Raw genomic sequence first — 23,768 nt, 5'->3', positions numbered from 1 at the left:
AGTAACAAATCCCCTAGTATCTACATTTTTGACTCATATTTACATTCATGCTATCTACATTTTTCTTAGTTATGCATCTTCTAGATGTACTACTAATGAGTAATACATCTATCCCTCCCACTGTTAATGGGTAAGCATCTGCTACCACAAGGAAAAGCAGATCATTTCACAGGGCAAAAAAAATAAGACAGACAAAATACTTACAGATGTTCTTCTAGTTTCTTTTTCAGAAGAACTGACTAAAACAGAAAGTTAAATGTGTCATTTTGATACACTGTGGAGCTTTAACATTATTTCAGTTAATTTAAACATCTAATTTTGACAATTATAATCAAAATTCAACTCTTTTACTTTACTCAGTTCTAGATCACAATTGTAAAGCCATCTCTGCAGTAGCTATCCTTCCTTTGGTAGCTATGTAACTTTCCTCAAATTAGGAGGAATTCATAACTTTACAAATATTTTCCTGGGAACTGGGTTAACACAGGCAAGACTGTAAAAGACAAAATTCTATGGCAGTTGTTTTCCTTTCTTCATGATTCAGTACTTTTGTAGATTAGACTCAACAAATGTATTTGAAATTATAAAGTGCAATAATATTTGCTGGAAGAGCTGTCCTACCAATGTAGCAGAGCAATTTGCACAAAGACTTACTTGAAGTAAATTCCTGTCCCCATAGAAATTAGCAAGAGTAGAGTGTCACTGACTGGAACATGGCAGAAGTGTCACCCTCAACTGCTCTACTTTTTCTGTTTCACATCTTTATTGTTTCTTTACAGACATGTAAATATCATACAACTTACAGTGTTCCACTTTTTGGTTAAAACACATTTGCATAAGCTCTTTAAATATAAGCTTCAAAGTAAATTTTAATCTTAAACTCACTTTACACACAGTAAGCATCTTTCAAAAACTAAAAATCAGTGTCTATATACTGAATGTAGGGTTAAGTAAATAGAAAGCCATACTCACAATAGCCTTGAGCAGAAGCCCATGCCAAGAAACAGAGATGACATTAGTATAAAGCAAAACAGCAGCCAACAGAAGAAATATTTAGTTACTCATGAACAGAAAAAAGTTAAAGCTATGCATTTTTTCAAACATGCACATTTTTCTCCTCTGTTCTCATCAGCAGTTTCATCCTGCAACATTTTCTAAAACATTTCACTAAACACAAAGATATAACAATAGTAAAAAAACACATTTGTAAATCATCTTATTGAAACTAGAAATTAAAAGGAGAGCAACTGCTGTTTTGAAAAGTCATTTTAAAACAAAAGTCACATTAGTAACAAAACAGGAGAAAATATGCAGTCCACTGGGCTACAACCAACATGAAGAGATGCACAGATTTTGGTGGAGTGATTGTGAATTGTGATATTTTCACATGGATTAAATACAAGACAAATGTAGAATATTTAAGTCAGAGACAGCCTTTTTGTTTTGTATTTATCCAGTACCAATCACACTGGGGCTCCAGCATGTGACTGACGCTCCAAAATGCTATCACAATACAAGACAAAAATCAAAGCGACTTCACTGCTTTTCCTGCCAATGCTCTTTCAACATCGGTTCAAACATACGGCTAACGGAGACAATATAAATGCGCAGCCCCCAAAAAAGCTTTTAGCTTTGTTGTAGCATAAATACTTCAAAATACTGACTTTGATCACATTCTTGTGTCATGCTTTTTGATTACTTCACAGCTGTATTTTCTTATTGGAGTATAAAGAGGTGGCAGGGAAGAGGTAAAAGTACGCCAATATGACTACACTGACTTTGGAGATGCAAAAATTTACAGCAGCCAAGGATCTGTAGGTTTTGGTCATTTGGCTTTTTCTTGAGGCAACAACACTTCCTTTGTAACTATAAATGGTCGCATGCATCTCTCTGCAAGGTCACTTATGCCTGATCACTTAAGGGACTATTTATTCATTTAGATAAGGAAAAAGTTGGCCGCAATGCCATTTTCCTAGGGGTTTTAAGAAAGTAAAAACTGAATTCAGCTTTTGTTTTGGGACCTTGCATTGCACTTAGGCTTAAGTTTGGTAGGGGCACAAATGACCACTTGTCAAAACTGATTCCACTGGCGTATTCTCACATTATTTGCACGCTACTAGCACTTTTACAGGACTAAACTGCTCCCTCTCCCTTCCATATTGATAGATCGAATGTTCTCATGGACAAGAAACTAGCAAAGATTCACAGTGCAAACAATTAAAAGAAGTGGGACAGAGTTTACCCAGACAGAGGAATTTACCCATGATAAAAGATCAGGCAAAAGGTGCTTTCAATGTCTTGTGGTCATATTCTGCCCTCTGCTGAAATCAAGCTCCTTAGAGCTGAGATTCTGTGACTTACATGCACACTTAACTCACACAAAGATCCTGCCTATACATGTAGCAAGACATGCAAGTTCAGAGAAACAGAAGTGAATTACTCTAAAATAGGCATTTTTTTTAAATTCATAGCTTCAAAATCATATTTCTGAATCCTCTGTGCATAACAAGTAATTCCTATAGATGTTGTTCTTGAACAGGAAGAATAGGTCTTAAGGAAAAAAAAGGATAAATAAAAGTTTTATCTAATTTTGAGCTAGCTTCACATCTAACTTTATTCAAAGGTTCTGTTTATTCATAATAGAAGACCATTTCTATAATAAAGCTGTAAAAATTAACAAATGTACAACATTTATTTTATTTCTTGCAAATGTTGAAAAATTCCACTTACGAAACCCCAGAAAAATATATTTATGGGCTGATTTTAGAAAACAGATATTCTCTCCAATATTTAATTGCTATCTTTTCTCTACATCAAAAAAATAGAGAAAGAAAGCTTTTTTGCTGGAAATTTCTTGCATGCTTAAGGACACCAAAGAGGCCTATCACCTTTTGAGGGAGAAATTTTGGTTTTGTTTCACATATTAAGGCCAGGCTCTGTCCTGAGGTTGGGCTAAATGAACAGAATGTGAGAAACTACTGCATGGGACATCTCAAAATTCCTGGATGTGACAGGTAACAGTGTGAGAAGCAGACGAAAGTTCCAGACAGCACGATGAGGGATGGCCAGATTTCACAGGCAGCTAAGAGTCACATGCAAAGTGGCTGAACTTCATAGGTAACTGTGAACAGACACAGAGTATCTGGGAACTTTTTGGGTGTGGATTCTAACCAAATTAGCAGGACCTAGTAACTGTGAATCAATAATAGCATATAAAGCCAACACTGCCAATGTAATGGTAGGAGATACCAGCTTTGGGTACAGATGCAGCTAGACTGGGTCCAATAGGGGAAGACATATTTAAGGGTGGGTCATTTATCTGGAAAGATACTGGGGCCAAAAAGGGGAGAACAATGATGGAGAAAGCAAGGGTCAGGAAATGGGGAAAGGGATAATAAGGTATGCAAAGGATGCAATCAAGGCCCTCCAGGGGTACCTGCTGAACAGCCCTGCGCCTGAGCAGTGCATCCTAGGTTTGGACAATGCATCATACCTGCTCTTCTGCTCCTATCACGCACATCTGACTTCATTCTGTGGTCAGGAGAATCAGAGGTGTGGGCAGCCATTCCCTGGCTAGCAAGACAACACGCAGTCATGCATCCCAGCACGACACATCAGTACCCATTCCAGGCCTAACTTCTTCTTCCTAACTCTGCACCTTCAGTACAGAAACTAAAACAGCTCCCCCATATGGGTCTTGGCAAGCATGACGTGTACTTAGTTTGCAGTGGTACTTGTCTGCGTTAAGAAAACGCTTTTACTGCTTTTTGTGCAATCTTAAAAATTAGTTCAATGCAGAAAGTAAAATAAAACAACCTCCTTCCCCCCCGTCCAAATCCTCATCACACCTTTCTGGACGGAATACAAAAGGAATCTTCAGTTTTCTACTTTTGTACATTGTAAATGTACAAAAACAAGAATTTTGTTGCACTGTTTTAGAAAAGTAGTTGAGAGCTAGAAGAAACATGCTCAAAATTAAGCATCAGTGAACTGCCTGCTATGTCCTTCCTTATCCTTTTCCCCATGTTTCTGAAGGATCATTCCTTTTCTAAGGATAGCTTAAGGATAACTCAGGATGAACCAGCACAACTCAATCTACCCTCAAAGTTGGGTTTAACTTTGAGGTTGGCCCTGCTTTGCGTGTGGATTAGATGTCCATACCTTCAGAGGTCTCTGCAACCTTAAGTATTCTGTGATGCTACATTTCTGCGTCTGTAAGAGTAAGTGCAGACCTATACACCAGACTCAGCAAGATAGGCCATGGTCAGAGCTACACAGAAGCCAGGAATGCAGCTTTCGCACCATGAACTTCTGCTCTGCTTTAACAGGCCCGATTAGTACATGCAAGAAGCTGTGCAGATTCATGGGGTTGTGACGGTGTTATTCTGCTGTTAGCAGAACTACCTCAGATTATGCCTACACAGGCTGCAGCCAATCTTGTAAGCTCACTGCTGACATACCCTAAGCTGCTGTCCAAACCAAAGTCTCAAAAAGGGACAGAATGAAAACTGTAATAAATAAAGCTGTATTTACACACTCAATATCTGAGAAAAATTTTCACACTCTTATTCACCTTGAAAAATTTGAAATGATCTATAATGAAGACAGCAAATAATATCTTAGAATCACATAGTCATATGGCCTTTTTTTAAAATGAATTCTAAGTTACTTAGAAAAATACTTTCACTGGAAACCTGTAAGGAGGTTTACTTCCATACAATTTAATCCGGGAATGAAAAGGACAGACTAAATTAAATACACTCTTTAATGAAAATAAGCAGCTAACAGAAACTTCCATTGTTTTATCTGAATTAGTTAAAATAAAAACACAAAAGTAGAAAGCAATACACTACAAATTGCTGCCAAATAGCAAGGAAATGCAATCAGACTGAGTGTACAGCGTGGATGCACCCTTCCTCAAATCACCACTTTCAAGAAAGTTCTAGAGCTTCTTCTCTCGAACACAAGACAACAAAAGCAATTTTTGAGTGGAAGACTGAAAGTTGTTTTTCAACACTAACTCTGCCATTTCATATTAAATATATTACACTAAGGGACTGATCATTTCACTTTTTTAGTTTTGGTCTGCATGCATCTTGCATTAAGAAATACATTTACATCAGCAATTAGGGGGCTTCCATTGGCAGGAAATGCTTTTACTTCCATCAAGAAAAGTAAAACAAAAATAACTTCAGATAATTTATTATAACAAGGAGAATTAATATGTTTGTAATTCCCTGCAGAAGTCTCTATTCTTATAAAGGAATTATAATAATGCTGAATTCCCTACTGGAAAGACATACTGAATCAAATAAAACCTATTTGATTCCTTCTCTACATAAGACGTTTATATTTTTTAATCACAAATGTCTTATGTCATACGTCTTATTTAGACAAACATAATTCAGTGTTAACGCCCTAACAGTGAATATGAAAATCTATTAGAAATCACCATCTGCATATTTCTTCACAGCAGAATAAAGTATTACATAAAGCTGAATGTTAGAATAATGATAACTACCTGAATGCAAGTTTGATGCACATTTCTACTTACATCTTCAGCTTTTGAGCCTTGATCCTGCAAAGATTTCTGTAGTTCTTCAACCTGGGATTGCACTTCTAGAAGTCTCTGATTTACCAACCTAGAAAATAGATATCATCCTATTTTCAGAAAACAACAGCTGTAAGATAAATCCTGAGACCTTTAGAATCTAGACGTAGGTCATCTATATAAGATATGCAACTCTATTTTATTCACTGAAAATTTACCACAGTAGTAACAGTGTGCAGCAGTTCCAGGGATTACAGCATGTAGTCTTCCAGAGCACCCTGATACTCTTCCAGGACAAACAAGAATGATGTATGTCTGGTAAGAAATTACTTCTAGATAGATGCAACAGAAATTTGTAACAGCCATTTTTACTTCATGAAAGCTACTAGCTTTACTGCTTTTACACAATCACAGAATCATAGAAATCCATAGGTTGGAAGGGACTTCTAGATTGTCTAGTCACCATCTTCTAAAACAGACCTAGTTGGAGCAGGTTGCTCAGGACCATGTCCAGTTGATGTTTGGGAGGAAGGCTGCTCTTCCAGCAGTTGGACACTGTTCTGGGGAAAGTTTTTTTTCCTTGTGTTGAGTCAGAATTTCCCATGCTCCAGCTTGTGTCTTCTGCCTCCTGTCCTTCACTGCCCCATCTCTTAGAGGAGTCTGGCTCTGTCTTCTTTACGCTTTCCCATTAGGTAGATGTAGGCCACAGTAAGATCTCCCCTAAGCCATCTCCTCTTAAGGCTGAACCCAGTTCTCTCAGCCTCTTCCCACATGCCTCATGTTCCAGACCCTCATTATCTTAGTAGTCTTCTACTGGACTCACTTCAGTATGTCAATGCCTTTCTCATACTGGGGAGCCCAAAACTGTAAACTGCATCCAGATGCAGTCTCAAAAGTGCTGACAAGAAGGGAAGAATCACTTTCCTCAAACAGCTGTCTGGGGCAACAGGTCTTCCCAGCCGACACACATCCTGTTTGCTGCCCACCAGGAATTCCAGAGCTTTTGCCACAGAACTGTTGCCCAACTGTTGGCTCCAGCCCACACCAGTGTTGGGCTCCTTCCACCCAGAGGCAGAACTTGGCATTTGTCTGTACTGAACTTCAGGATGTTCTTGTTGGCCCATTTCTCAGACTGTTGAGGTCCCGCTGAATAGCAGCTCTCCCTTTCAGCATATTGACCACTCCCACAGCCTTGTATCATCCTCAGATTTGCAGAATACACTCTCTCCCATCATTCAAGTTGTTAATAAAGACAATGTACAGTAACAATCCTGCTATTGACTCCTGAGGAACCAGTTGCCATTTAGACGTCGTACTGCTGATGACAACCCTTTAAACCCCAAAGTCCAACTGATTTCCCACCCACCTTATATCCATTTATTCAGTCCATACCTGACCATTTTAACTATAAGGATACCATAGGAGACCATGCCAAGGGCCTTGCCAAAGCTAAGGTAGGCAACATCCACGGCTCTCCCCTTCTTCACATAGCCAGTCATCTCATTGTAGAAGACAAACAGGTCGGTCAGGCTTGATTTGCCCTGGGTAAATCTATGCTGGTGTTTCCAATTACCTTCTTGTCCTTCATGTGGCTGGAAACAGATTACAGGAGAATTTGCTTCATGAGCTGCCCAGGGACTGAGATGAGGCTGACCAACCTGTAGTTCCCTGGATCCGCTTTCTTGGCCTTCCTGAAAGTGTGTGGCATTTGCCTTTCTTCAGGCATCAGAAACCTTCCCCGATCATCATGACCTTTCAAAAATGATAGGCAGCAACCTTGCAATCTTAAGAGCCAGCTCCCTTAGCATCCTAGAATGCATCCTATCTGGTCCATGGACATGTATAAGCCCACTGGCTTAAGCACTCCTTAACTGTATCTTCCTCTATAGCAGGTAAAGCTTCATTCTCATAGACTGCTAATATGCTCTGTGACCTGAGAGGACAGACAGTGAAAACTGAGGCAAAAAAAGCACTCAGTACCTCAGTCTTTTCCATATCCTTTGTCACTAGGTCCCTGTTTGATTAAGCATTGGATCCATGTTTTTCTTAGCCATCCTTTTGCTGCCAAAGTACTTACAGAAACAATCAAACCATGTCCTCTCATCTTCCTTCTCCCTTCTACAAGAAAGGATTAGCATTTTGAAAAGGGGAGTTATAAGGTTTCTACACTTTAAAATTAAACAGACCATTTTATTCCATAAGACCCAGTATCTTCAGGTTAAGTGACAAGTCTCAATTCTAATATTTTAAGAAAGCATTACAAATATTAAGACTGTTGTAACAAATTAAATTAGCTATATTACAGGCTTGAGTTTTCGTACCCGAAAGTCTGAGGACACATTCTAGAGGACATATGGCTGCTTCTGTTTACTGTGTGAGGTGGATTTGTACATCTTTCAGCCTGCCTACCTTCATGGGTTCAATATAAACTTATTGAACATTACCACTGTCAATTATTGTACAAAACCAGATATACCAGATATTTCTGCCATTTTAACACAAAACTAGTTTCTTGATGCATTGTAATACTGCTAGTCACTAGTACTGTCAAACAAGGCAGGATTCTTGCCTAACCATGCCTATGCTGCTAAGATTCTTAGTTGGGAACTTAGGTACTTTTTTCAAAACTGGAGATGGAAAACCTTTCTCTGCTTTTGATGAAGAAGCATGTGTCCAAGTAACTATAGTTGTGTCTGCTTGCCTACTGAGACACCAAAAATACAGCAGGCAAGTAGCAGCAGATGTCAACCTCTTTCCAACAAGTACAAACAGTACAGCTGCATCTAAACTCTTACTTGCTGAATTGTTCTCACTTGTCATAGCATTTTGTAGGTACAGCAAGACAGCTAAAACCTACTGCACGCTACAGTATGAGAATATTCAAAAGTTAAAATCATGGGAAAATTTGTATCATCCTGAACTTTCATAAAATACACATTTTTACAAAATCTGAATCATCTTGACAGTAGCTCTAATTCCTGCCAAAATACTTCTAAAAAAACAAGAAAAGGAAACATAACAGATGATGGAAAAATGCACAGGGAACAAATGGGTAGTAGGAAGGTATGTGATATCCTCTTCATTATACTTGATTTGCAGAAGCAGAATCTGAAGAAATGCATGGTACCTGCTGGGACCCTCTGCGTCGTTCCACTTGGAATCCATTACAGAATTCTTCAGCCCACACTTCAGGCTGCCAACATTGAATCTGCACCAAAAGGCTAAGCAGGCTCACAGGCTGCTTGAACTATTCTTACAGGGCTAGTCACAATTTTTTTTTTTGACAGGAGGAACTTTTTCCTGATCACAGTCTGCTCAAGTCAGAAGTGTATGGCATTGTTAAAAAGTCACTGGAATGGAGGAGAATACCTCCCTACCTGTTCTCCGTCTCCAATTCATTCTTCCGTAAATTTGCATCATCAAGCAGACTCTGCAACAAGGCGATCTTTTCATTGTCAGAGCCTTCTTGGTTCAGCTTTAATATCTTATTCTCATGCTGAAGGCGAATGAGTTTCTCCCTAAAAACATAAATAGTATTTTCTAGAAAAAGTATGCTAAACTCTGTAAAAAAAGAAAACTGTTTACCACAGGAGGTGTAAAAATAATGTAAAGATCATCTTTACTTGTTTGAGCGAGAAAGCTGAAACAATCATATCTCTAAGATGCCCAAGTTCAAACCTGATTAAAAGAGTTTTAATTGTAGAAAGTACAATAGAAGAAAGTTGCCTAAATAGTCATATAGGTCTCAGAGTCTGGTCATACTGACAAGGTATGACACAGAGATAGGTATCAAGTGTTAAGGGAGGTTGTAATCTCAGTTGTCACTGAACTGCATGAACTTGGGCAAGTCACTTCCCTTCTGTTGGTCTGTTTCTCCTCATGTCACTTAACTTGTATATTTAGACCCAAGTCTAACTGACAGCTCACAGAGTGAATCTGCCTCTTGAAACTCTCACAGTGAGTCTTCAGTTTTCTCTATAGGATGGAGAAAGTCAGTTGAGCAGAAAATCCTCTTCGAATACGCACATTTTGCTTTTGCCAATCTAGTTAGCTCAAAGACCTAAGCTCTGTCATCACAGAGATGACAGGAGACCACCAGCAGCAGCTGTTCCTATGGGTAAGGTGCCTCCTGCAGCCTTCCTGCTTCATCAGCAGAAGCAGCAGCCCAGATGTCCAGATCAGGAAGCATCAGCCTCACAGCAGCCACTGCTACTGTCCATGTCTATGAAGCAGGCAAGGAGGACAAGCTTAGCAGCTCCGAACAGTCTGCATGAATGTACGCTTGTCTAAAACCCATCTTCAGCTCCTAAAGATGAAGAGATAGTAAAATCTACAAGGCCTCACTTAAGTATTTAAGGCATTTAGGGTCCTGTTCTCTCTCTTGCAAATCATGTGGAAGGCTTATGCAGTTACCCCATACCTTACCAATACTGCCTCAAAATATCACTCTTTTCCTCTGCTGCTCCAGAACAAAACTGAAAGGAATGGGTCTTGTAGCAGGGTGCAGCAATACAGTTCTTTCCTATTATTAGCTTTCTAGAGAGATATCCTTTTACTAGTTAAAAAGGACAAGTTTTGACCCTAAATTAAACTTTGCAAATGCTGAAATAACTGCATCAATATTTACTGAGGAAAAAAAAAATCTCCTAAAGAGCTAGCAGATTTCTAAGATGTTGCTGTCCTTTAATGACTTTATTTCAAGTTATAGTGGTGTTCTCCTTTTTAATAGTATATGCCTGTTTTCATGCCATAAAATACACGGAATATAAATCTCCTCTTCACTTTGACAATTTTAGGTTTTTTAACTCGTACAACACCACCGTTACATACATTTTTGTCTGTTAATACACATGTAAGTTGCAGCTATATGAATTCTATGCAGGAAAAGAAACATGATTTGAGAGTGAGGGTGTTTTTGTTTCTACTTCTTCTGTAGCACAATAGAAAATTCAGGACAGATCAAGTGCATTTTGTCATTTGCATGAGGGGTGCTGTTGTATAGAAATCCAAAAGCAGAGAAAACAAACATTAATTGTAGAAATTTTCTAATGCTGGAAAAAAGATGAAGGTAGTTATTTAGGGATACACTCTAAATGTCAGGCAAAACAAAGCATGCCTCAGCTTACTTGATTTCAGGAGTAACAATTTCTGCTGCTAAACTGTCTGAAGGCTCCTGACTGCCTAGGGACATCAAACCTGGGTCAGGAAAAGAAAAAGAGAATTTTAGCAAGAAAACTAGTAACTTTATTTTAAGAGAATAGAAATAACTTTGTTCTACAAGTTTGCACTTTTAGAGTAATGTTCTTAAATAAATGTGAAATGACTCAAAGTCAAGCTATGACAAGAAGGAAAGACAAGCATCACTTTATTTGGAAAACAATCACTATTTCTACCTTCATCCACTCTGGAGAAATAATTTTGTGGTGTTTTTCTAATAATTAGTTTATCTAAAAACTACAAAGCTGTTTCCACATAATACATGGAAATAAATTGTAATATATGAAACAGCATGTACACATTAGAAAAGTGTTATAATTTTCTCTGGAGAGAGGCTGAACATGACCACACAGAAATCAAATTCAGAAACATGTTCTGAAAATATCCAATTGGAGAGGAGCCTAAACATGACAAATTTCAGTTCATCAGAAACTTTGCAAGCATTTGAGAACACTTTAAAGTTATGAATAAGCAGAAACAGTTCTGCAAGCTGAGCTTAGAGGAGTTTGAATTTATTCTCCTTTCAACAAAGGCATATCAAATGCGCACCAGAAGACCTCTGTGAACTTTAGAAAAGATGGATTTAACCTCCTTATTTGTCCTTTACCTGAAGTGGTGAGTTGACCTTCCTGTGCTTGCACACATCTGAGTTCTTCAATAGTTTCTTTCAAAGAATCTCTTTCTGTTCTTAACCTCTGAATAATTAGAAAGAGAATTAGCATTAGTCTTGGCACTACAAATCCTTAAAACTAGGCAGGTTGCCAAAAGGCACATCAGCACTTAGGAGGAGTTTATATGGAGCTCAGGAGATGATTTTCAAATCAAGGCATCTGAGCCTATTCCATAATAGAATAAAGATCAAATATTCCACAGGAACAGTGGTTCTTCCAGAAGAGTGGCTGCTCCATATTATGCTTTTGTGGATAAAGATACCAGGCTACAGGCTTAGAAAATCTAGATATTAGTGATACAGAGTGCTGGTGCCAGGTAATAAATGGCATCCACAAGGACTGAGCGGTCAGCCATTCTCCTTTTTCCCTCACAAGTGTTTGGTTCCAAGGGAAAGGGGAGTGAGACAAGAGACTACAGACTACTTTTCCCTCCTCAAGAAACCAAGATTCAGCCCAGAGGAAGGCAAGGAGGTGCACAGTCAGCAGAACAAACAAATTGCATTAACTTTACTTTGTCTCTCTTTCAACAGTGCAGGTCTAAGCAGTAGTTCCCCCTTCCCTTGCTGATGTGTGTCAACCGGCCTTTCCATTCGTAAGCAGCGCAGATATGGAAGAAAATCAGTTGCTTGGACTCAGTCCAAAGAGAATTGAAGAACAGTATTGGACCATCCTGGAAGCCAGACAGATGTGCTCTTCAGTAGTGTCAGGCCCATATGCTCCTATCTGGCAGAAGTTCCCTTTTGGTAAAATATGAGAAACTACAGGTAGCATTGAGGTAGTAGTTCAAAAGGTTCCCAAGACTCAAATATGAGAGGAGAGTATGACAACTTAAGAGTCAAGCTGTAGTTTGCTCCAAAAATCGGGATGTGTCCAATGTCACTAAAAGGTCTAGGACAGACCTCAGCTCTGTGTAGGTACAGAGTTGTGTTGGCTGATGCCTCCTTGCATCTGATCTTGTGAACAGTTTGATTCAGACATACGCCAGCTCAAATGAATCCAGGACTTGGGATCACTTTGGCAAAGAATATCTTGGTGAGTTGGGACAGAAGCTTCTCTTGTATTTCTGAATCCTTTAAGTTGGACTCTGGTTTAACTGTTGGAACAACCAGGATAAAGTGGGCATTCTTGTCTGCACAGAAAGCCATTTCACAAACCCCACAGATCACAAAACTGGTTTCACCACTGCAATACAAAGAGCCACCCAGCAGGAGTGCTCATAAATTCAGCTGCTGAAAGCGAGGATCCTAGAATCTGATACTATCTGTCAGAAAACAAGTTGATTACTCAAAGGCCAGAACATTTCAAAGAACAGAGGAAGCTGTAGGGCTTCTTTCAGACACTGCATAAAAAGTCAACTCATCCAATTGTGTTAGTATTTATCAGTCAACACACCATAAAAGGAGAACTCCAAACCAGATAGCTTAAGATATCAGACACATGCCACCACACTTTGCCAAAACGTAAAGACAAGGACAAAAATGGCTTCAATACATGCCGTCAAAATATATTTCACATGATACCACTATGTAAACTTTCAACCTCTGATAAGCAATGTTAATAATACATTAGAATATGTCAATACGGGAACAGAAAGAATAGGAAACATAGGTGGAGAATCACTAAACCAAATGCTGAGAGACTCCTTCAGCTATAATTTAACCTCACAAGAGCCTAACCATTCAAAAGGATGTATTGAAAACAACTTCTGCCACAAAAAACACACTACTTGCCAGCTGGCAAAACAGAATCCTATAGCTACAATGGCCTGCAATTCAGATCCTTTGTGCAAGATGAAATGGTCCACCAAGCAACAGGTAAGCCACAAACACAATCTTATCATTGTCAAACAAACTGGAGAAACAAACTTTAAATAAAGAGCAGGAAAGAAAACCAAAGCACAATATGAAGAACAAAACTACTATGAACATTCCAGTCTGAACTGAAGGGGAGAAGGAAGGGATGTCAAGCACAGGTGTCCATAGTAGCTAATAAATTTAATAAAAAGTGGAAATCAAAGACTGATGAACAGAATAAAACCAAGAATTTTCAGTTCAAATGCTATCTAAGTGCAAGAGCTAGAAAAGACTGGACAGGAAGATATGTTCAGGGAAATGCCTACAAGGATTCTGTCTGATGGACAGATAAACTTATAGCTCAAATAAGTCTGAGAAATTGCTAGTGAAACTAGCAAAAACTGAAAGTGCTAGGTGTGTTAGATAGATCACTGAGGAGCTGTCATAAAAGAAGGCAAGATTGCCATAGAAGATGTGTCATTCTACAAGATTCCTAAACCTCTTGCTACAGTAGTCATGAGACCATGAAGAGAGACATGCGTGTGATACTTCATAGAGCGTAACTTTGGAAAAAAGACTTGAGTTTAGTTCTAGGACAATACTGTGAAAACCCTACTTTGAATAGTTTTTCAGAATACATCAAAATCATCCTTGGCATTTATTAACCTTCTCATGGTGAATGGCCAAGAAACAATTTCAGATGCTACATATTAAGGCTTTTCCTTTTAAAAATGTGTCGCACATGTTTTCGTACAGTCACCTTTATTCTCTGCTGTACTGTCCTTAGGCTTAAAAAAGATTTTGAAAACAAACATTAGAAAATTTTAAGTGAAAAAAGACTTCCCAATTTAGAAAGCTTGCTGTAAAAGACTAATTTTGATTACCACATTTCTGTGTAATAAAGGACACAAAGTTGTTTTTACTACTACCAAACAAAACATCTTGACACTTACATCTTTTTCTTTTTGCAGGCTGTCTACTTTTTCTTTCAGCCGTTTGCATTCATAATCTAATTTATCAGCTTTCTTGGATTCTTCAGATAATCTGTTTTGTAGTTCAACTGCCTGCGAGAACAAGAATCAATAATTTGTCTGCAAATATTAATGTTAAAACAAAGTATTCAAGACAAAAAAGTCAGTTACCATGCACCACGAGACATGTTTAAAACAAATGAAATAATTACCTATAGGACATACTAAAAACTGCTTTCATCAGTTGTTTTTTTTGTTCCAGCCACAATAGTATTTAAATATTAGGTCTTACTACAAATAAAAGAAGCAAAAACAATAATGTATTTTTAGTGTATCTAAAAAAAAAAAAAAAATTAAATCCAAGCATGGTCTACAGAGAAAGGTGTATAATTCTACAGACCAAAGAGCTAAGGAAAAGTAGAACAATCCTCCTGCTTTCTAAAAATCCTAGGAAAAAGAAAAGTCTCTGAAGAAATCAAATGTTCTATGCCTTTTGTCATCTCAGTTTCACAAGCCTCACTCAGAATTCAACCACCAGTTCATGTGATCAGGTAATTTTTCTTGAGTTGAAATTTTCTTCATTATTTTTTAATATCCTAATTTAAGGATTCAGCCATAGGCTCATAATCTGTTTTCTTCACTTTAAAAGGAAATACATGGCTAACAGTCTCATACGTACTTTCAAGCTCTAGATTAGCAAAGAGCTTTTAAACTTAGAAGAGGAGAAATCTGAAAGGCTACCAGAAATGCTCAGTGAATGATCAGTGAGTGATCAGGCTAATCAGAAAAGTCTCACCTTTTCAAACCTCTCAGACTTTACTTGCAAAGGCTCAGTCCCAGAACATTAGTAATGCTCGTAATGCAGAGAGCATGGAAGTGAGTAAATTGACCAAAGACTGACTGCAAACATGTAAGCTGAAAGAAGACTTAGCTAAAGACATTCAGCTTCTTCTGCAGTAATACACAAGAAGGCTTTTTCATGGCTTCATTTTGGATTACAGAGGAACTGATTAAATTAAATGGAGAAGCAAAGCAGTTGCCATACCTACACTGAGACTGACAAGCATGTTCCAATATTCTTTCATTTTCAATACATATAGCTACAGCAAAATAACTGCCAGGTCTGAAATCCTGCATGGTTTTAGTCTTACAATGAAGGCCTTTGCTGCTCTTGTTCTTAAATTAAAGGCTGGGTGTGGGAAGGGGGGGGGGGGGAGGGGAAGAGGCACAGAGGGAGCCTACCATTTCTGAAATTATCAGAAGAATAACCCAAATGTTAGATCTGAAAATATTCACCTTCTCCGATATGACACCCTTCACCGGGGCTTGCAGAATAACCAGACATACAAAAATGCAGGCTTTTACCTGTGACTGTGCCCCTCACTTGTAAAATGGGTATAATCCCACTTCACACAGCAACAAATGCATTAATGTTTGTAATCACTCAGGGTATGATAATGGTACATAGAAAATAGCAGGAGGAAATAAACAGCCTTGAGTCAGAATCTGGGCAGTGCATACGAAGATATAAAGCTACATATTCATGCAGAAAAAAAAAAGAAATAATGAACAGCCATCACATTTACTGAGCAATATCTGACGTGAATGATTAAAGCAGGGATCTTGTGGGAAAGAAAAATAGGACATACTGTAAAAAAAAAAAAAAAAATCAGAACGCACAGGCACAAAGGGGCTGAATTAAGATTACACAAAACCAATCCTGGAATCTTCACACTTCAATTCTTCAAGTTGTAACAACAGTTTTCTAAGAAAATACTTATACTTATTTTCAGAAAATTGAATAAAAAAATCTTAAATAAATGCTATTATATCTCTTAGTACAATCAACAACTGCTACCCTGATCCCACAGAAACTGCTGCATGGGACAAATACAGGAATTTCCTCACAGGTCACTAGAGCAGTTTGAACCAAGTACTTTCATCAGCAGAGCACAGAGGATCTAAGCCAAAGAAGTAACCCATCTGATTACATTGTCATCACTGGGGCTGGATTCTCCACATACCAAGCACGACAGATTTCACTAACAGGGCACACTACTGCTCAGCGGTATAGCATCACCATCGTTATGCCTGGCTTAGTTCTTACCACACTACTCAAAGTTAGGAGTCTCAGAAACTAATTTTGTGACATTTCATATTCACACTGTCCTCACTTGCATGCAGCCCTCAGAACGAGCCCAGCCTTACAGACCCTAAGGCAAACTGACTGTGTTCATCCTCAGGCAGTGTAGTTAGGTGAGCGAAATGTGCATCTGCCAGGTGAGACACCTGATGTTTATTCCAGTCTCAGCCAGTAGTATGGTTTTCATAACCATTTGCACCTATCAACCATTCCCTTGATGTGAAGTCTCATCCATAAAATCCATGGAATGAGGAAGAAAAGGAGGAGTACTTTGCAGCTGGGCAGCCAAAGCACAAATAAAGGGGCTTCCCTTTCCAAAATTCTTATCATTGGTGAAATAAGAATAACTGGATGCAGATGTCAAGGTTTTACAGCTATAACACATGCCCTGCTGTTTAAAGGAGAGAAATTTGTTACAAGCAAACATGATACTACCAGTGTGTGAAAGGCCACTGCCTCCTATGTTTACTCTTTTCCCTTTGATTATTTTAGCCTTTTTCTTGTCCAGGGTGTTCCCCCCACCCTGGGGGTGTGAAGTCATTTGGACTGTACTCACAAATTAGCCCAGGGAGGCTGAAACTAACTGCCCTAGTTGCTAAGATCACCACATGCAGGTAAATGGCTCTCAAGTTTAAGGGATACACATTCCTCCAAGGCTTGAAGTGTTGCTTCTTGCTTTTGTATCCTGACTCTGCTGTAAGCAGACATATGGGGACACTGGTAGCAGGACCATTCAAGGTTATGAAAAGCAGGCTACAGAGTGGGCACTGTTTACATTAATAAAACAGGCTCGAGCTGGCCTTGTAACAAGAATTCCACAATGATGTCATGTCAGTGTAGTGTAGAAGCAGAGAGGAGATAAGAATGTCTTCCACCTTTATTGGAATATGATTAAATTATTCTTGGATAAGCAGGAAAATAAACACATGCCCTTCACTCCAGAGCATGCTGGTGATGCATTTGGTATTCTTCTGGGTGCACATAAATGAAAAAAAAATGATAAGCATCCTCCCCTCTTTTTATCTTCTGGGCATAGTTGGACAAATTCAGACATATTAGATAAATTACAACCTTAAAAAAAAAAGAGAAAAAAAAAGAAAGAAGTTACTGAACTACTGGAATAACTTACCTTGGCTATGGTAGATCCCCTACTGCTGGAAATTTTTAAGTGAAGCATGGATGCTTTTTCTGAAAGAAGAGGTTCTAAATCAAGCTCCACTACTGAACATGAATTAGGAATAATTTAAGAAAAACAACTTAAAATCTGCTAATTTTTGAAAAGTAAGAAATACTGCTTACTGGCAAAGTAAAGTAAACTTTTGTAATAATGTGGGAAAGGAATAGAAAAGAAGTACCTACAAAACACGCAAATCTCCCAACAAAAGGAGCTGTTCATTTTGTATTTACTTTGAGGTGTTAGTGATGCTGTGAAGAAAAAACGTTGAGCAATACAGACAGCTGTTGCATTGACGATGTCTGTTCTCACCTGTCTTTTGTATGTCTCCAGCTGACCACGTGCTGCATTGGCCTTCCTTAGTTCCTCTTCCAGACTCACAGTATTTTGCATGTACATTGTATTCTTCTCTTCTAAGAGTTTCACTTGCCGTCGCAAATCACCCAGGTCTTCCAATTTCTTTTTGTATGATTCTACCTGACTTTCTAACTTGGCCACTTTATCAGAAGAATGCCTGGAGGGACAGATTTGTATCAAACTTGTACTTGGAAAACTAAAAAAAAACCCATACACCCCGAAGCTTCCTCCATACTATGACTTAATGAAAAAGACATTGTCAGAAATCAAAGGGAGGACAAGAAAACAATCATATCATCACATTACTAGATGTCTTGGCTGAAGTTGTTTGCTCCCTCTCATCACCATTTGTCAACTCAAAGTGCTGCTGTTGGAAATACTTCTAGACAGTATCATTCCTCCTAATACATCCTTCTTTTCTGTTTCCAATATTAACTTACAATAATAGATAAACCCCCTTCTCTCCCATCCATTTTCTTCCAACTCTCAATCCATCCTCAGAATCTTACATTTTACCAGGGTAAAAAAAGACATTTTCTGCTCTTCACTTTGTTTTAAAGATAATCAGGATAAAAATCACAGTTATCCATCTCCTGGACAGATTATACTTGGCCACACAGAAGTATTGTAACAGTTTTGGAGCCTGATGCCTTTTAACAAAAAGGTAACACAGGGTTCAGTTTATAATATAGTCAGGCAAAGTTCTCTCAATCCATCATGCATTGTTTTAAATTATATCCAACTCCTAAACTATTCAATTTGATTAAAGCATGCATCATTAGAAAAAATCCTCTGTTTGGAAAACTTTCAGAGAAAAGTAATAAAAATCCAAAAACCTATAAGCTAAGGAAGAAAGAATCCCCGCAGCCACACCTGGAAGTGTGACACTAGAGAGAGTGTGTCTTTTTTGTGCTTACCGCTCTGAGGTTGGATGACTTGAACATGACTGTAACTGTCATTTTGATGGCAACAGTACATTTTAGTGTTTGCTTAGAAATTTTTATATTAAAATTACTTTAACAAAAGTTAATGAAGACTAATTATATGAACCATATGGATTAAAAGTTAATACAATTAAAAAATGGTTAGTGGAACACAGTTTACCTGAGTACATCTATCTCATCCTTCAAGGACTGAGCCTCCTCTGCCAAAGCAGTAAGCTCTTCTGTCTGTTGTCTCAATTCAGCAATTTCCTTTTCTAGTTCTTCACAGCGTATTCGATAGTCATCTTTGGCAGCTTCTAATCTGTAAAAATGAAGTAAAACAGAAAGTAATTTTCCAACTTGAGCCACTGACATCTTTCTTCATCATCACCTTCTCCAAGAATACTGGAAACAGCTTTATGATGCATAGTAAAAAAGAAAACAGCAGCCCAGTGTGCAACAACACAGAGACTGGAACTTTGCTCCCAAGTGTTTGGCTTATTCAGATATGTAGAAACATATATTTTTTTTGATGCTTCCAATTTGATGTCAACGTTTCTGCCTTGGAATATCACACAGAAATGTGTGCTGTCAATTTTAATGGAATGACAAATCCTAGCTTTTTTGTGGTAGTTATTTTTCACAGATGCCTGCTCCAGCAGAAGATTTCACCCTTTTTTGTCTTGGGGCATATGAAGTTTGAACATGAAATCTTCATCTTATGGTTTTGTTCAGCTGTCCAACTCTCCTACACCTGTTCTAAATGATGTAGAGCTCTGCCTTTTTTTTTTTCTTTTGAGAACCTGTGCCTATCCAGCACCTCTGAAGAACCAAGACATTCATTGTTATCTGCATTTTGATTAGCATATTAAAAATGCAGACCAAGGTTTCTGCAATGAAGAATTCTTTTAAATTTACATAGGGAAAGCTGTATTAACCCAGCAGTGAGCAAAGGGGATAACTAAGAGAAACTTCAACATAAAGTTTTGAATGAATGGAAAAGGACATAAGCTGGCAATGGGAAGCGTCATTGTGATTTTGATCTGAAACTAAAATAAAGACATCTTAAAAAGGAGATATAGTCAATAAGAAAAGTACTGTAACTTAGTTTAAGGACTCTAATAAGAATTTACAAGAATAGAGACAAGAAGCCATCAATATGATATTTAAACCAAATACAGCAAAATTTTTGATCTTGGTACACCAGAACTGCTGAAGGATACAAAGAGGGAAGACTGAAAAAACAACTGCTGTACAACACTGCACATCATTGGAGTCGTATGTACTTCCTGTCCGGCCTAACAGAGCTGGAGAAAAAACAACACAGGCAAATTGTCATTAGATATCATACATTAAGAATGTAGAGAAAAGACAAAGGAGAATTAAAGGACAGAGATCTCACATATAGGTGAGGAGGAGTTAGAGAAAACTCCAGAGCCTGGAACTACAGTAACAGGCAGTGCAGAAATTGAAGGGGTGAAGAAAATCTGTTCAATACAAAGTTGTATGAAGAATGGAGTAGGCATTGTTCCAGAAAATAGAGATGACTAAGAAGAGTTAAAAGGGTAAGCTACAGAAACATGACTATTTCTTTACAGTGTAGATGTATATAAAGAAGGACAACAGACATTAGCTGGTGTGCAAGAGAAACACTGAACCTTTTTCAGGAAACTGAAAGGAGAATGTGTGTCACAGAGGAAGGAGGCTTGGCATAAGGGAGTGGAAAAATGGTAAAACACAGGTACAAAAGGAAAGAGCAAGTTATATGACAGTTGACATAAAAATTGGAAAAGGGCAATGGGAAGAGGACAGAAAAAGAAGAAAAAGCAGAAATGTAGCAAGATACCATAGTGTCACAGCCACAAAGAAGGATGAAAAGTACAGGAGCAAGAATGAAAAGATGATGGCGAGGGGGACCAGCTTTTTTCAGCAGCCCTATGACTTAAGCAGGCAGAAAGCGATGGTGAAAAAGAACTCACTTGCAGAAAATGTTTATCTTTCAGATGTGAAACATCTTTTTTTTAAACTTAGAGGAGGACACACACATATTAAAAATAGCATCTGCAGTACTGCCCATAGCAAACTTTCAGCTAGGACTCCCTACGCCTAAAAAATACAAATCAGAACAATTTATAAAGAGAAAAGCATGCTTCTTTTCATCCTCACTGATTTTTAAAAAATGGCTGAAGTGACTGCACACAAACAGTTCGAAGCAACTTGCCAGGACAGAGGGGGGATGTATATACAGCATTTCAACATTAAGATACTACACATTTTTTGAAGTTGGAGCTTGTATACAGGTAAATCATCACATTCACTTCACTATAAAAGCTTCACTCTTGTGGTTATACCACCCACTACAAAAAGTTAGCATATCTGCCAGGAGAACCAGAAGTATACAAGTCATGTGTACTGCCAACTACAAACAATCTGCCCAGTTGTGGCTCTTCTACCTGAATGTTTCCTCTTGGAGTTGTTCTAATTGGGTCTGCAGCTGCAAGTGCCTACGGCCTGCGGGGCTGTTGGGATCTTCAATGGAATCAGACTGGTTCAGACGTTCCATCAGGATCTGGTTCTCGGCAAGTAAACTGCTCTTCTCCTCCTGAAGGGCTGCAACCTGTTGTAACAAAAGCACATTGGAATAATAGAGCTATCAGCTATAAAGAGCAGCTCTTTTGTGAGTGTAACAACATATTAGCACAACCCAAAAATGGAAACATACAGCACAACCCACAAATGGGAGCATATAGGTTCCAATACTCACATTTCACCAAGAAGAAACTGCACAATTAATAGGTATCCAACTGCTATGTGATGTAACCAATGCATTACAACATTAAGGGCAGGATATACCATACAGAAAATGTAAATCTTAACTGTATTTCTCAAAAGCAGCTAAAGGAAAAGTCTTAGTTATCACAGAAAATGACTTCATCATATTAGAGTCTGCATTCTTTCCAAAAAACAAAGCACCCTACAGTAAAGCTTTTTAACATGATTTTCAGAAGAAACAGTGCTTATCAATCACAGAGAATGTCCAAGTCTGGACATCCAAGTCATGGTTGTGCCCTTCCTAGAAATTCTTTTTTTTAAACCAGTGGCCAGCTGCCACAGAGACCTGGAACAGGTACACAAATCCCAAAGATGATTCAGTTTCTGCCAGTTTTGGGGAAACAGGCAGTGGTGCAGGGAACCCAAAACACTGCAACGCAAAGAACTGTTGAAGCATCAACTCATATATCATTAGATACTATAGAATTAATATGCAAGTAGGAGGCGAAAAGAGGGAATATGAACTTCTCAAAAGAATGAAATGTTTTAGTCAAAGCTTGCATCATCAAATACACTAAAAAAATCAACGATTAAGCACAAATCAAGGCACAAAGCTTCATTAATTCTAACAGTTGCTGAACTGCTTGGCATAAGGCCAAATCATACTCCAAAGCAGAGTTTCACTGAAATTGCCTTTTTGGGCTTCCTGTTTAGATTGTTCATGTCTTCCAGATGAGGTATGCACAGTTTGCAGTAAAGCTTAATCTAAATCCATTCACAGCTGATGCGCTGGAGTGACTCCCAATTGGGGTGTAACTTCTTACTGAACTTGTTATAGCAGCACAACCTCTAGGAGTTTTCTGATTCATGAGTTGAGCCATATAGTTTACTTCTTCCCTACCCGAATGAAGTTTGATTAGTATGAATCATCTTAATACTGACATTGTTGCATCAAGACAAGAGATCATGAACTTTGCTCTCATAGCACAAGTAAAGCAACAGAACTGTTGCGCAATTTTCTTCTTCCTTTTTAAAAAGTAGGTTTCCACACTGCCTAAAACTTAACATGCTTCTTTCTCACTTTGGTATTAATATGCACAACAGATAACCTACCTGCATATCTAACTCATGACATCTCTGGGCAATTTCTTCTTTTGTTGCTAGTGCTTCATTTAATTCATCTGTAGTTTTCTTCAGCTATCATAAACAACAAACATTTTTAGTTTCATCATTCTCTGTAAACCGTCCAAAAAAATTTCTGAACTACACGACCATAAAATTGTTTATACATTTAGGTAATATACTGGATTTTTGGAAAAATGAAGCATTTCTGTTTTTAAAAATAAATAAGCCAATATGATCATTCTTTAGCTCGCATGACAAACAAAAATATCCGAAAGTAGTATTTGGTCTTACACAAAACATTAAAGTTACCACACTGATTCTGTGAACAGAGTCCAAGACCCCTGAAAAACTTCAGTGTGAAGAACCTGCCAACTCTGTACACTGAAGAAATTGTCAACACCACTTTTCTTTACAGATGCAAAGAGTGCATATTTTCAGTTTTTATCTACTTTCCAAATACAGACAGGATTGGGAGGTGGAATATAGGGAATAGACAATTAAGGTAAAATCTGTCTAGTCACTGGGAACTACCCTTACTGCACAATACATTTAACATGGTGATGGAGAAGCCTACCCTTCTGAAAAGGGCGCTAAAACTTGTAAGCAGTTTGGAAATACTCAGATACTTCTCTTTAAAGGACTTTTTAAGATGTGTATCTTTCAAGTTTGCATATGAATGCCGTTAGGATAACAAAAAAGACAGTTACAAGAAAATTGGTCTGTAAAAACATGCAATGTATATATTTATATAGAGATAGGTATAGATATGTATTATTACATAGGATGAATTTTAGACGGGCCTTCTACTTTTTCCGAACAGAATCACCATGTCTTATTTCTCAAGGGATTGCTGACATACAAACATTAATTCTATCTGCCAGCAATTACAGACTTCTGCAAAGACAACATGATGGAGGAATGCAGGGAACACCACTGTACTATAATTCTACTGCATTAGGAAGACTGTTGAAGTAGGACAGTGTTAGCAACAGGTTAAGCTCTCTAAGCAGAAACACAATTGGTTTTGCATTTTCTCTAAATATATCAGGAAAAGATTCTCTTTCAAAACTT

The 23,768-nt window shown here is 38.1% G+C and overlaps 1 protein-coding gene across 3 annotated transcripts in view; it reads right to left on the bottom strand.

Moving 5' to 3' along the window:
* The window catches only part of HOOK3 (hook microtubule tethering protein 3), a 90,378-nt gene that overhangs the window by 18,481 nt on the left and 48,129 nt on the right, over positions 1-23,768 (bottom strand). For all 3 annotated transcript variants that reach the window (XM_064501973.1, XM_026098539.2, XM_064501975.1), the window contains 10 exons: positions 22,686-22,769; positions 21,254-21,417; positions 18,982-19,122; positions 17,833-18,034; positions 14,186-14,296; positions 11,376-11,463; positions 10,678-10,747; positions 8,929-9,069; positions 5,555-5,642; positions 205-239 (listed from right to left, as the gene is read on the bottom strand). In XM_064501973.1, the coding sequence (XP_064358043.1) occupies positions 205-239; positions 5,555-5,642; positions 8,929-9,069; positions 10,678-10,747; positions 11,376-11,463; positions 14,186-14,296; positions 17,833-18,034; positions 18,982-19,122; positions 21,254-21,417; positions 22,686-22,769 (1,124 nt within the window). The remainder of the gene's footprint in view (positions 1-204; positions 240-5,554; positions 5,643-8,928; positions 9,070-10,677; positions 10,748-11,375; positions 11,464-14,185; positions 14,297-17,832; positions 18,035-18,981; positions 19,123-21,253; positions 21,418-22,685; positions 22,770-23,768) is intronic.

This window comes from Dromaius novaehollandiae, chromosome Z (assembly GCF_036370855.1).
Source record: "Dromaius novaehollandiae isolate bDroNov1 chromosome Z, bDroNov1.hap1, whole genome shotgun sequence".
Lineage (NCBI taxonomy): Eukaryota > Metazoa > Chordata > Aves > Casuariiformes > Dromaiidae > Dromaius > Dromaius novaehollandiae.
Note: the sequence above shows the minus strand (reverse complement) of the source record. Positions and strands in the feature narration are given on the sequence as shown.